The following is a 14,765-nucleotide window of genomic DNA, read 5'->3' as shown; positions in this document are numbered from 1 at the left end:
AGCAAGAGTGTGGCGGTGGTGGCACACGCCTTTAATCCCATAGATATCTGTGTGTTCAGGGATATAGCCAGCATTGGAGACATATGCCTTTAAGACCTAGGGGGCTGTACCTTCAGACAGTGACGAGGCAGTCACGTGTTTGGGTTTACAACCAATGAGAAGGCAGAACAAAATACTTTAAATAGACGAACAGACAGGAAAGAGGACCCTCATTCGGGAAGCTGGGACACCGCAGGCGGAAGGGTGAGATTTTAGCTCTGAGCTCTGACCTCTCGGCTTTCTCTTTTGCATTGTTTCTGTGTTTCTTATTTAATAAGACGGTTGGTTACATCTATATACTTCCTCCAGCAAGACTGCACCTCCTAAACGGTCCCGAACCTCCCCAAACAGCACCACCAACTGGGGACCAAGTATTGGAATATCTGACCTATGGGGGACACTTCTCATTCAAACTACCACACTGCCCATCCTTTCAATGGTCTGTGCCCACTTTCTTTCCCAGCCCAGAGGCCAAGAATTTCTTGAGTTGCTTGTGCAAAAGGCCTTGCCTTGGAAATCTGACACTTTACCTTTTTGAGATTGTGGGCAGTGGTAAGGCCAAGGAATAGCTGCTGTGGCAGAGTTCTTTCTACCCACAGCAGAGCCAACTCAAATGATAAGTGGGCTAAGGAAGAAGTGTGTGACTGTTAGCAAATATGACTTTATTCAACAGTTCATTTTTTCTTTTCATTCCCGACTCCTCTTCCAAGCAGACTGCTACCCTCTCAGCTCCCTCTACTGAGATACTTTCTAAACTTTCAGTTATTTAAAATCTAGTTAGAAAAGCTCTTGCTGGAGTACCTTTGTGCTGCCTCAGGCTTCTGATATATTTGCCCTGTTCTCATTGTGCCCCCAGGGACTGCCTTCAAAGATGGACTAGGCACCCCTGAAGGAGACCGGGGTGGAGAACACATTCTTTGCCTCCTAAGCTAAGTAGCATCCATGGTTCTCTAGCTCTTGAGGAGACTCATACTCAATGTTCCTGTCAATCATCTCAGCAAATAAGTCTCCGGAGTTCCCTCACAGCTACATTTCACTCTGGTTTATTGTTTTCTGCAACTCCCTCTGCCCCTCTCCCAGGATTTGGGACTATGTATCGAGAAGCCATATTGTACCTGATGGGGGACTAGGGAGGCTGAACCTCCCTAGTGGAGTAGCCCCAGCTGAGTCCTGTGGCAGTTAGAGAACCTGCTGGTCCTCCACTCACCACACCTCTCACCATGCCGTAACCACACCCAACGCCTCCACTCTGCTGGACCCAGCTTCCCTCAGAAGCACAGGCCACTAAAGTCTCACCTAAGTCTCGACTACTGTTCACTGTGGACTCTCTCTGGCTCTCATGCCCACCCCTGTTCTTCATTGACCGTACAATCTCTTTAGAGTGTCCACAGCACTCTCCATATTTCAACAAGAGCTTCTTAGCAAACGTTTTAATTTGAAGGGATGACTTCCTTTCTCTTTTCCCTTTCTCTTTCCCTTCTTCCTTTTTTCCTTTCCTCTCCACTGTCCTGTAATCATTTCACTTCTGTCCCCTTTACTGCTCAATTTCTCTAACAGCGATCCAAACCACCACTGTCTTGGTTAGGGGTTCTGTTGCTGTGGTGAAACACCATGAGCAAAAAGCAAGTTGAGGAGGAAAGGGTTTATTAGGCTTACACTTCAGCATTGCTGTTCATCACTGAAGGAAGTCAGGACAGGAACTCAAACAGGGCAGGAACCTGGAGGCAGGAGCTGATGCAGAGTCCACGGAGGGGTGCTGCTTACTGGCTTGCTTCTCCTGGCCCGCTCAGCCTGCTTTCTTACAGAACCCAGGACCACCAGCCCAGGGATGGCACCATGGACTGGGCCCTCCTCCTTTGATCACTAAGTGAGAAAATGCCTTACAGGGGATCTCATCGAGGCATTTCCTCCACTGAGGCTCCTTCCTCTGATGACTCTAGCTTGTGTCAAGGTGACACACAAAACCAGCCAGTACAACCACTGTCACAATAATGTCTATAATTTAAAAATTTCCAATAGCCACATAAAAGTAAAAAAATCAACCAAAACAGTATATTTTTTAAAAAACTCTTACATGGCAATGGACAGTTCAATTTGTAAGCCAAGCATAAAAACTGACAATGCTGTTGTGAGTTCTCCCGTTCACCCTGCGTCCTCAGTGGTCCAGCGTACACTGCGCTCTTCTACCTCAGCTAAGCTTCAACTAGCCACAGTTCAAGCACTCAGTATCTTCCTGAAGCTAATGGCTCCTGCTTGGCAGAGGCAGGCTTGGACTTAGTGACCTCCTTCCAGCCTGCTGACTGTAGCAGGGCCTACCCCTTCCGCTGGGGCCCCCAAAGACATCAGAAACCTCTGGACCTTGAGAGACCATCGTAGGGCTCATTTCCTTATAGCTTTCAGCAGGCTCCAATTCTGCTCACTTATTGGTTCAATGACTTTTTGTTCTTGAAAATACATCCTAGTCAGGTGTCAGCTCTATGGCTGACGTTGCTCCCATCCGGACCGAGAGCAGAGGAGACAGACGACAGAACAAAGTAAGCGAGATGAGAACAGCGTGTTCATGAGAACAAAGGGCCCAAAGCAAGGAGGAAGAAGATGCGAAAGCCTCGCTCACATGTCTTCCTCCCCCCAAAGCTGCAAGGCTCTCCCCTTCTCTCTCCAGTGCCTGTCCTGCTGAGCCCCTGCCTTTGGGACCCCACCCCCAGCTACGTGTCCCCTAGCTTTTCTTACAGTGCTTCCTCTCGGGGCCAGTTCCACCTTGTCCAGTGTCTGCACTTTTCACTTGACTGACAGACTCCCCCAGCACCATCTCTAGCTTGATGGTACTCGGTTCAGGAGCTCAAATTCACCATTTTCGCCAGGATGCTAACATAATCACATGAATCATTTGTCGGAAAAGAACATTTAAAAGAGTTAGAATTATGGCCGGGCAGTGATTGTACATGCCTTTAATCCCAGCACTCGGGAGGCAGAGGCAGGTGGATCTCTGTGAGTTTGAGGCCAGCCTGGGCTACAGAATGAGTTCCAGGACAGGCTCTGAAGCTACAGAGAAACCCTGTCTCGAAAAACAAGACAAAAACAAAAACAAAAACAAAAAAGTTAGAATTATGTATTGCCTGGGATTTTCCCTGTAGAACTATTTCTCTTATCTACTCATCAAAGAACCTTGCTTTCTCCCCTGAGCATTTCAAGTGGAGGGACTGAGAGTTGATCAGGCAGCAGCCAGCTCTAAGCAGGTCCTTTGCTTCGAACTCAGTATATTCTTTTCCTTGTGCAGCTGCTTTCCTGACCTGCGGTCCTCAAATGACCGGATGGAGGCAGGATTCTTGGCTTGTAATGGGAAGACCACACTAGGCCTCTCTATGACGAGATCCAAAAGTTCAATCCATCTCCTTATGCTGCCTCCTCCCCTCCCCCCAGGATTCCGTCCATGGTAGATGACACCACTTTCCTAGTTTCTGTGGCTAGAAGTCTCTGTGATCATCCCTGAACGTCCCCCTGCTCCTTCAATTCCACACCATGCAGGTAGACACAGAGCCAGCTGGATCAAGGCCATTTCCCTCTGCTTTTCTATTGCTCCCTTTACATTATGAGAGCCACTTTCTGGAAGACAGGCCACAGTCACCCCCAAACTCTTCTTTTTCAATAGAGTTCAAATTCCTAATCAGAACTAATTACAGTTGACCCAACGAGCCTTCCCACCTCTGAGTTACCATCAGTTTCCCTGATTTCTTGTCCTTGTCTCTATTTTGCCTGTTAACAGTCACCCGATCCCCAAAGCCCACTTCCATGAAGACTTTCCCAGTCATCTTTTGTTGGAAACGTCTAGTCTCAAACTTGCTCTCTCGCAGGAACTGAAACGTCTATGGTTGTGATATCTTCCTGTGCCGAATGAGCTCATCTTTGGCTCCCCTCCAAGTGTCAGTCCGACCACAATGTGGGTTGCGTCCCTTATGGTCCTGTTTTCTACTGTGTCAAGCATACTCCTGCACAGGCATGGACTACTACCTCTATATGCTAGGTGAAGAGAACTCTTTGGGACAAACTGGCAACATGTCGCATGTCAGCCTTCGACCAGGCTGTAGGAGAGGCAGCTCAGTGTGATGCATAGAGGGGTGATCTTACCAGTAAGGGTACCACCGCTTGGCCAGAAGAAGCCAAGAGGAGCCTGAGGTGATAGAGTAATTGGTAAAGTGCTTTCCATGTAAGCCTGAGGAGCCAAGTTCAATTCCCAGAACCCACATAAAAAGTCTGGTGTGGTAGCATGCACTTGTAAGCCCAGTGCTGGAGAGAAGAAATGGATATGGGTATTTGGGCCTCACTGATCAGCTAGCCCAGCCTAAAATCAGTGAACTCCAGACCAATGAAAGACCTTGTCAACAAACCAGGTGGGCAGCTCCAGAGGACAGGTAAGATTGTCCTCTGAATTTCACATGCGCATGCCCTTACGTGCATGTATACCTACACACACACACACACACACACACACACACACACACACACACACACACAAAACCATGGAGACTGGGCCTTACCTGACTCCTCTGCTTCCCTCATAGACTGCTCTATGGCAGCTCTGATGCACAGCTCCCGGGCCCGAATCCCTGAGATGTTGTTACTGTCCGACATGGCTTCCAGGACAATGGAGTCGATGTTCAAGCAGGCTGCATTGTAGTACCTGGCCATGCTGATGGCGTTGGCTGTCTTTCCTGTAAAAATGGCCAGGGCATTGACTCTCATGAGTCTCATTTGCTCAGTGTCCTAGACAGAAGTCTGCAGAACAGAGGACCCTATGGAGTGAGTTCTGAGTGCTTCGCCTCCAAGTCTCTTAAGTGGCCAGGGGTAGCTCAGCGGAGACGAGGAAGCGCTGCTGTGAGTCAGAGCTGTAGATCCGTTCCTAACTGTGCCACGGAGGCACGGGGCAGGGCACCCGACAGCCTCACCACGCTGTCCTCCTCAGTTAGAAAAACAGCTTCTGCTCTCTCTAAAGTACTGTGTCACCCCCACTGTTTATCTTTAACAGGAAGTCATGTTGGGTTTAAAGAGTAACCTGTGCTGACTTGGCTTTTCCCGTTTCAATCTACTTTCATTAAAAAGTAGAAGATTCAGAAATAATAGAAAAGAGCAAAGAAAAAGGATCTAGAGGCCACTCACATAGAGACACTAGAGTTGGCCTATAGCTGCAAAGTTTGCATAGGTAGCCATGTTACTGATAGTTTTCATAAAGCATAAATGACATGCTGGGGGCTGGAGAGACAGCTCAGTGGTTAAGGGCACTGGCTGCTCTAGCAAAAGAGCAGTTTGGTTCCCAGCACCCACACGGTGCCTCACAACCATCTGTAATCCAGTTCCAGGGGATCTGGTGCCCTCTCCGGCCTCTGTGAGCACCAGATACCCATGTGATGCACATATACCCAAGCAGGCAAGATATTCACACATGTAAAATAAACAAAAGCACAATTAATATAAAATTAACAAAACAAAATGGGGTCTGAGGATGTGACTCAGTTGGCAGAGTCCTTGCCTAGTCTGCATGAATTCCTGGGTCTGATCCCCAGTGCCACATAAACTGGGCATGGTGGCACAGAACTGTAATCCCAGCTCTTGGAAGGCAGAGGCAGGAGGAGCAGGAGTTCAAAGCTACCCAGCTATATAGGGAGTATGAGGCCAGCCTCAACACTAGAGTCCAAGAATGAAAGAAAGAAAAAGAGGGAGGAACGGAAGAAAGAAAGGATGGAGGGAGGAAAGGAGGCAGAGAGGGAGGGAATGGGTCACACAGGATGCTGAATTGTAACCCCTAAAGATGCAGATGTTCCCGTCCCTGGAGCCAGCAAGCATGTTCCCTTATAGACAAAGTGTGATTATTTTGCAGGTGTGATCCGTTTACAGATTATCTGAGTGGCCTCTATCTCATTACAGGGGTCCCTAGAAGAAATAAAGCAGGAGGATTGGAGTCAGAGGCAGTGATGTGACAGCAAGTCCCTAGAAGAGATTGCACTGTCAGCTTTGAGGGTGGAGGCTGTTGCCCAGAGCCAGAGAGATGGGCAATGTTAGGAGGGTAAATCTGCGCCTCTTCAAGCCGCTAAATTTGTGGCTGTTACAGAGGCAATATCAAACAGATACAAATTATAAGTCCTAAGTTTGACACTTTCTCCAAATGACAAATGGCAGATCATGAATATCTTTTCTAAAAATGTGTCTCTGGGTGTGGTATCTACATATATGGACACCCACGCTGGCATGTGTGGATGCCAGAGTGTGATGCCAGGATATCTGTCTTCGGTGGCTTCTCCCCCTTAATTTTTAAGTCAGAGTGTTTTGCTGAACACGAAGCTCACCGTTTCGTCTAGACTGTCTGACTGTCTAGACCAGGATCCTGCCTGCCTTTGCCTCCCAGCATTGGGGCTATAGGCACAAACCACTGCTCTCAGCTTTTGTGTGGGCTCTGGGTGGGTGGGGGGTCTGGACCCATGTCTTCATGCTTGTCCTGTGAGCACTGTGATTATGGAAGTGTCTCCCCAGCTCTGTCTGTCTTCACTATAATACACTTGTGTGATGCCGGTTTTCCAACTGTGGTAAAATAGACAGTCTGTTTTGGAGACAGGGCACATGACCATTCGGTATGCTGTGCCTCGGGTGAAACTCTTATGATTGGCCCTGACCACAGCTGATGTGGCCACAGTTCCTTATGGAAGAGACACGGCATCTCTGACCACAGTCTCTCCCTCAGGACTGTCACGTACCTGACAAGGGTGTCCCATGGATGATAATGGCGATGCCCTTCCGGTTCTTGGCCAGGCGGCCTTCTGCAGAAATGTCGATGCCTAGGTGGCGTGCAATTGCCTTGCTTACTGGGTTGCTCTCCACCTCGCCAACCTCCTCCGCAGAGTGGCTGTCTGTGCTCTGGATCTTGTCAGCTGTAAATCCAAACTACGGGTGAGCGTGTGCACAAGGGTGCATCCCAGAATGTCCATAGGTACACAGGTGCCAATAGGGATGGGAATGAAGTTTTCTTTTAAAACACTCTTGTTCTAAAATGCCCAGTGCTACAGCAGTCCCCACCCGTGGTACGTGAGAAGGCCTCATTTGGCTGATAATGTGTCTCTACACTTTAAAATTTTTTTAAAAAAGAAGATATTCATTGACTTAAATTCTACTTGGAGGAAATCCTCTTGTTGAAAAATAAAGAAGGAAGGCTGTGTGGAGAGGAGTCTGGAGTTGGCTCTAGGGGAATCCAAGACACTTCAGAAGATAGGGGTAGAGCCAGGATTGTGGAATGGGGAAAAGGTGCCACAGAAGGTCAGGGACCACTCAGGGTAAACCTGAGGCATGACACTGGAAATCTGCCCTTATCTCCGACTTGTCATTGTGTTCCCCGGCTTTAACTCAGATCTCCGAGAAAATGAAGGCCAGAAAATGGGTCCAAGATGCTGGGAGGTGAAGTGAAGGGTTTCTTAATGTTTGATTGAGGGACATTTGGAAGAATGCTCTCCACTTCCTCCGAGTGTTTCTTTAAACTTTTCCCATTTGGCTATAGTGCTAGTATTCAGGGTCTTCCTTAGTTTAGCTAAAATGCAAGGGACTGCAGTGAGAAGAAAATATCACATGCTAATCTGCTCTGCAGGCTTCTGTGCTCACAGACAATGGGAGTAGATGGGTGACCAGAGGGTATAAGCCACTGCAGGAGGCCTGGAGTACCCTTTTTATGGAGGGAGCTATCCAGACATTGAATATCCCTTTCATTTCTGCCTAGACAGAACTGCCCCCTGCCGTAATGCTCAGTTACTTTGGAAGGTCAGTTTTTCCAGGCTTTCTTCATCCTCGTCCTCATCTGGGAAGCTTTTGGATTCAGCCACAATATGCCGTTCTTCCATGTTGGATGTGGCAGAGATCCCTCGGCTAAGTGACGTCCTCTTTGTGCTGGCGGAGGTTCCCTGGTCTGATGGCATCTCTTCCTCGTCTGCAGGGGAAGCAGAGGATGAAAACACACATTGGATGGGGAGCAAGGGAGATGGGGAAAGAGATGAAGAGTGGCTATGCTGACCAGCACCCTGTACTACCAATCCCAACGACCAAGAACAACAATCAGCTGGCTCTGGCATTTCCTCTGAGCACAGTGTTTCTACATTTAAATGTGTTTAGAGACCGAAAGGATACGTTTGCCCAGGAAACTTGGAGAATTCCTAAGAGTCCCAAATAATAGTTTAAATTGTAAAAAAAAAAAAAAATAGTAAAAAGACTGAGCTAGACACATGGTGACAGGGACTGAAGCTGGTTTTACAGTTGCCAGAGCAGGAGAAGCATTGCTCCACAGATTTTAAATTTTCAGGCTTTCAGGACTATGTGGAGACGGTTCTGCGCATAACAGCCTGGAGCCTGCTTCTACCCTTAGCTTTTCACCAGTGTTTCCCGTGTCATGTCAAGTGTGACTGACAGCTGTCAGACCAGTACCCCAATTATTGTCCCCTCTTCCACAGCATCCCAGTGGGTACAGCAGTCTGTGACAACACTAGCTGAACCTCTCTAACCTAGGAAAGTTATCTCTTTTGTTCAGAAGCGAGATGTGACTAGAGGCAGCTGCCCTCCCTGGGTCACAGCCAGAGAAGTCAGAGTCCACAGCACGAGAGTAGCATGCGCCAGCCAGAGTTGGGTGAGGTATTGATGATGAGCATCCAGCCTGGGTTCCCCCTGAACCCATCAGCCCTGGATCCAGACCATCTTCCACTGGGTCAAATGGGGGAAAAAAAAACTTCTAACTTTGGTGTGTATGGACTTCAAGAGCAACCAGGCTTTTGTCTGCCTCCATCAGGTCCTTCTGTACACAGCAGGTTCTGTCTCCTGAGGACACTGGACATCCCTCCGTCTTGAACTGTCTCTCTGACCATCTTCCTGACTGTGAGCTCTCCAAAGGGAGGAGCCTTATGCTATATATCTTCTTTCCAGCCCTTCAGCTCAGCACTTGCCACATAGTGGGTAATTTTATGCATTTCTGTCTCCCTACATTCATACACTAAAGCCTTAACCCCTCAATGGTGACTCAACGGTGACTTTATTTGAAAATAAGTCCTTTAAGTAGGTAATTAAGGTTCCCAGGTCATCATATAGGTATGTCCTGATTTAATGTGACTGGTATCAGCACTGAAGAGATTAAGGCAGAGACCCACAGTGGGGAGGCACAGGAGGAAGAGAACTATCCACAAGAAGATGGGTTCCAGAAGGTACCAACCCCAATGATACCTTGATCTAGCATCTAGAACTGTGAGAGCCACTTGCCCTGTGACATTTGTAAAAACAACTCCAACAAGTTACTGGTGCTGAACACTGGCCAGAACACTGAATGGAGAGGCAGCCTTTCCTGCCAGTCAGGTGAACATTCGCTGACTGGCTTCTTTTTCCTTGAGAGACCATGAGGCAGGAGGAGAGGATTCCATCAGGACCATCAGTTCATCCTGCTACACATGGCTTCTGGGGACCTGGTTCTCATGCTCACTGGCAAGCCCTTTATCCCCTGAGCTGTCTCCTCAGCCCCCTGTCTAGTGGAAGATGCAGGCATGAAGAGCTGAACTACCCACGTGAGGGCTGTTAACACAGAAGCGAGTGGGACTAGGCTGAGACTATTTCAGCGTGAGGGACAGAGAAGCAGGAAGGAGATGGCACAGTGTCACCAGCCATAGAGTCCTACACGTCAGCAAGCGGGCCGTCCTGCTCAAGCACACAGGAGAGGCAAGGGATAAGATAATGCAGTGCTGCTGGACCAGAGAGGACAAGACGGTCAGATGACAGAGAAGCTCACGATGGATCTTGACGACCACAGAAGGGCTGTCCTTTTTCAGATGTGTGCTCCTCTGCCCCTGGCCACTTGAATATGTTAGGGCATCGATTTCCACCTTGTGGGAGACATTATCTAAGCATGCCCACAGGGAGCAGAGGTAGACAGTGATAGCTGTCAGTTACACGCAGGAGGATTTGGACCGGAACCCTGGTTCTTCTATACACAGCTGTGTACTTGGACTCTCTTTGCTAGAGTTTCTGTGCAAACCCCTTGGCTCAGCCTCTAGCACACATTCTTCTATCTATATAGTCACTGTTTTTAAGACTCTAGTGAGAGCAGACTGCGCCCAGCCCTGCATCCTTAACACAAAGACCACAGGACCTATTTGGTAACAGTCTTGAACAGGATACAGCAGGCACCTGGTACCTGGCAGGTACGCAGGAGCAGGCTGGTCCCATGGCAAAGGTAATTCAAAGGGGATGGAAGAACAGCCAGAGCCCAAGGTACTTCATGCTGGGTTCTCACCGTTGTCCTGTGGCAGATTCTCCAGATATTTCGCCTTCATCTGCTCTTCTTTTGATTTCTTCACTTCCCTGAAGTAATCGTAGATCTCCTGGGGAAGCTTCTCCCCTGGGTTCCGGGGAGGCAGCAGCAGGGTGTTGTAGGAATCATAGCCCTTCAGCTGCCGCAAGATCTGCTCAGGGGGAGAATGAGAACTGCTATTGGTCCCATTGGAGGTTTCCTCTTGTTCACTGGCCTCATCAAAGCCCTGCTTCTAGCAGAGGCTGAGATCTATGGAGATTTTGTAGGTTTTACATGGTGGGACCCTATGGAGAGGTCTAAAGGTAGAGCCCCACTCTGAATTTACAGGGATTCAAAGTCTTTGTTTTGCTCCGTACACACCCAAGCACACCACACCTGGGAGACATCTTCTTTCTTTGGAAATAGCACACATACATTTTTTCCTAATAACAAACATACAGTATTCCACTGTCCACTCTGAGTGAGTCATTCTTAAAAAGTCACCTAACGAGAGGGATATATTCCGAAACGTGAGAAATGCATTGCGTTATAAGGTGATTTTTGTCATTGTTCTAAAACCAAGATGGTTATGATGTCACTGTTAACTGAAATATACAGTGCAGGACTACATAGAGCTGAACAACATTACACTTGGTGAGGTTGTTTCCTCTTAAATACAGAGAAAATTGGTAAAATGACATTGTGTGTGTGTGTGTGTGTGTGTGTGTGTGTGTGTGTGTGTGTGTGTGTGTGTTAGGGCAGAAAGTAAAAAGTATTTAAATATCAGATAAATAACATAATTTTTAGTATATAACATTTAGGCACCATTATACTATGTTTTTATGTACCTAAACTTTAAATGTAACTACAAATTTTCCCCTCGTAAATCTGACAACCCTAGAGTGTGTGTAAAAGGCAATGAAATTGTATAAAAAGCATGTATATCTACAGGATGACTGGTGACATGACTGTCACGTGAGCCTTTTCCACGATCACCACTTTTAGTTGTTTGGATGTCAATCATCCATAAGTTAAGAAAAAGGGAGATTCAGAGAGAAGGGAAAGAGAGGGAAGGAAAGACAGACAGACATAGAGAGAGAGAGACAGAGAGACAGAGACAGAAAGAAAGAGAGAGGGAGCATTGGATTTCCTGCTAGATCCTGGAGGCTGGAAGGAAGTGCCATGGTATTCAAAGGCCATTGGTCCAGAATTCTATAGCAAGTAAAACACATTCTCAAGAATGAGGGAGGAAATGGAGACATCCTCAGATGAAGAAAAATGAAATTTTCACCAGCAAACCTAGCCTAAAAGGTAACTAACAGAGTGGTGGGGCTGTAAATTACAATGGCAACATATATGATAATGTCATAATGAAACTCATTATTCTGTGTACTAACTAAAAACTAATAATAAAAAGAATAACTAATAATGGATCTTTAGATGGAGAAGAAACAGTAAAAAGAAGCCTTGAAATAACAGAAAGAAAACGATGAATAATGGGAAGAGTAAGAGGATAAATGCTTCTCCCTCTGTGCAGTTTTCTAACAAAAATTACAATGATATCTTCTATAGGGAAATATTCAAGACAGTTATATTAAAATGAGGAGGGCCATGAGAAGTTACAGAGACATAATATAATGTGTGTAGCAATGTCTAAGGAAGCTATATAAGGAGATATACTGAAGAATGTGCCAGGTAAATTGAGATGGAATGCTAAACAACATTGGAAGGACCAATAAGAAGGCAGCATCAGTATGCAGAGGACAAAAACCAGAAGCAAACAATACAGTGGATGTAAGCCCTAAGATCCAACCATCACATTAAATGTAAATGGTGCACAGATGCAAACTAAGGCCAGAGATTGGCAGAGTACACACATTTTAAAATTATTTCCTTGTGTGTATGCCTTTGTGTGTACGTGTGTATGCGTGTGCGTGTGTGTGTACGTGTATGTGTGTATATGTGTGTACGTGTGTGTGCACGTGTGTGTGCATATGTGTGTGCATGCGTGCGTGCGTGTGTGTGTGTGTGTGTGTGTGTGTGTGTGTGTGTGTGTGTGTGTGTGTAGGGTATAGGTTGATGTTCATTCACTATCTTCCCACTCACTCTCCACCTTACTTTTTGACTCAGAGTTTTCTTTCACTGACTCTGAAACTTACTGATTCGGTTAGTCTGGTTGATCCTAAGGAACCCTCCAGGAATCCCACCTGTCTCTGCCTCTCCAGTGCTAGGATCGCAGGTGTGCATTACTCTGCCTGGTTTTCTCATATGGATGTGGGATCTGAACTCACTCAGGTCCTCATGCTTCAAGAAATGAACGCTACTAAGTCACCTCCCCATCCATATTTTTTGAAGTGTTCCAATTAAAAGAAGTCTAAATGAAAGTCATTTCAAATACAATGGCAAGTTGTTACACGTGGTTCTTTACTGTGCAAATATTAACTATGAACATGCACCAGCTTTTTGTTTAAAAATGCACATTGGGATCACAACAAATTGGTAAGTTCTCATGGGGAGGGAAGCAGGTGGAGAAAGTCTACAGAGAAGGGATTGGAAGTTGACAAGGGAAGGGGAGGAGACAGGCCAGAGGGGAGCTACTGCAGACACAAGGACATGTGCCAGGGGTGGGGGCTGCCATGTCAGGAAGGGTGTTTGGTTTTGGTCTCTGCTCACCTTCTCTTCTAAGAGATACTGCTGGTCAAATTCTAGGGAGTAAAACTCAATGGGGAAGTTGCAGGGGTTCCTCACAATCACCTCAGCCTCATCCCCTGATGCATAAGGTAGGAGGGGCCCCAGCTCCAGAACGGAAGGGCTGAATTCCAGGCGTGGCTCCAGACCTTGGCCTTGTGCCAGAAGCACGAGTCTCTGAGTGCTCTGGCCAATATGGAACAGCAGCGATTGGCTGTACAACTTCTAGAAAACATGGAAACAAAATCATCTTTTATCCCCCCTCTACAACACACAATGTAAAACTGAGAACCACCAGAGGGACAAAACTTCATGTTTCCTACACAGCTGTAAAATCACCATAGTGGGCACTTACGGGCTGTGTATATAGCATGCTAGGCACTGTACGAGGGGCTTGATCACTTACAGAAGGCCTAAGTGTTGTCTTCATGTCTCTGAGTTTCCTGCACGGGTACCGCTCTCTGGCACTCTGGGCCTGAGGCTGTCGATGCCCGTGGGCAGCAGAGAGTACGGTAGAAAAGCAGGGAAGTGACAGCTTCTGGGATCACTGAGTTCCCCCAACAACTCTCGGGAACATTGCAAGCATCCCACCTCCCCGGCTCCATAGTGATATTTCCCTCATTCGGAAGTGATAAGACTCCAGAACCAGGCCAAGGATAGCTCAATTTCTAGTACCACAAAGAAAAATAAAATAAAATAAAGCCTTGCTAGTCTTAAGACACTCTTAAGAACAGCAGGCATGTTACTAATTTTTTTGTGAAGCACGGGGAAGTTGGATGTGCACACACTTGTAATCCAGCCAAGGCAGAAGGGCAGAGCAAGGCTTAGGCCAGCCTGGTCTACTTAGCAAGTTCCAGGCCAGCCAGAGACACATGATGGAGCCCAACCAAAAGCACGAGGAGGAGGAGGAGGGGAGGAGGGGGAAGCAAAAGGGGGGAAGGAGGAAAAGGGATGGGGAGAGGGAGGGGAGCATGGAGAGAGGGAGAGAAGAGAAGGATGGGGGGACGACAAGGGGGACAGAAAGAGAAGCTTCAGCATCAGCAGCATTATTGGCAGACTTTGATAGGTAGGAGCACAGGCTTCATTTTAGAATGAAATATAACGTTATTTACTTTTCTGCTTTCCCGCTGCAGATTCTGAAGCATTTCTTCAAAGCTATTACCAGGAAAATGAGAGTTAGCCATATATTGCATAAAAGTCACATAGATTTTTTTCTTATAAAAGAATAGAATATATGAGGCATGACAGTGCATGACTGTAACCCCAGTACTTGTGAGGCCAAGGATTGAGAGTTCAAGGCCATCTTGGTGCTACTTAGTGAGCTCCAGGCCATTCTGAGCTACATAAAACCCTGTCTTTGAAAACAAAATCAAAAGGAAAACATCACTCAGATGTCTTTAGCTTTGAAAAAAAGTCGTCATGGTGAGACTTCTTGAGATCCTCTCCAGTTCTAGGATTTTATTATTCTTGCCATGCTCTCCATTAGGAGTGACTTTGAACTCAGGGCATTTATAGAAGAGACATTTATCAGGCTCAGGGAGGCTTTATGCCAGGAAGTCCTGACTACCATGGTGACTGATGGGAGAAGTTAATAGTTCCTGGGTCACTGATAATACACAGGGGAGTGTGCTGTGTGCTCTATTCACTGTTATTAATCTCCTAAATGGCCCTAAGAGCCCTGGTTGCGGCTCAGTCCTAGCTCATCAGAAATCCCAGTGTCCAGCTGCTTTTAGCTTCTGATCTG

The 14,765-nt window shown here is 47.0% G+C and overlaps 1 protein-coding gene across 2 annotated transcripts in view; it reads right to left on the bottom strand.

Annotated features, from left to right (window-relative positions):
* Hydin (HYDIN axonemal central pair apparatus protein) overlaps window positions 1-14,765 on the bottom strand; it is a 358,418-nt gene that overhangs the window by 93,061 nt on the left and 250,592 nt on the right. For both annotated transcript variants that reach the window (XM_042277692.2, XM_015992939.3), the window contains exons 36-40: window positions 13,007-13,246; window positions 10,337-10,505; window positions 7,826-7,999; window positions 6,783-6,956; window positions 4,575-4,748 (exon numbers count right to left, since the gene is read on the bottom strand). In XM_042277692.2, coding sequence (XP_042133626.1) covers window positions 4,575-4,748; window positions 6,783-6,956; window positions 7,826-7,999; window positions 10,337-10,505; window positions 13,007-13,246 — 931 coding nt within the window. The remainder of the gene's footprint in view (window positions 1-4,574; window positions 4,749-6,782; window positions 6,957-7,825; window positions 8,000-10,336; window positions 10,506-13,006; window positions 13,247-14,765) is intronic.

Source organism: Peromyscus maniculatus, chromosome 5 (assembly GCF_049852395.1).
Source record: "Peromyscus maniculatus bairdii isolate BWxNUB_F1_BW_parent chromosome 5, HU_Pman_BW_mat_3.1, whole genome shotgun sequence".
In the NCBI taxonomy this organism is placed as follows: Eukaryota; Metazoa; Chordata; class Mammalia; order Rodentia; family Cricetidae; genus Peromyscus; species Peromyscus maniculatus.
This window is presented reverse-complemented; position numbering and strand designations above follow the sequence as displayed.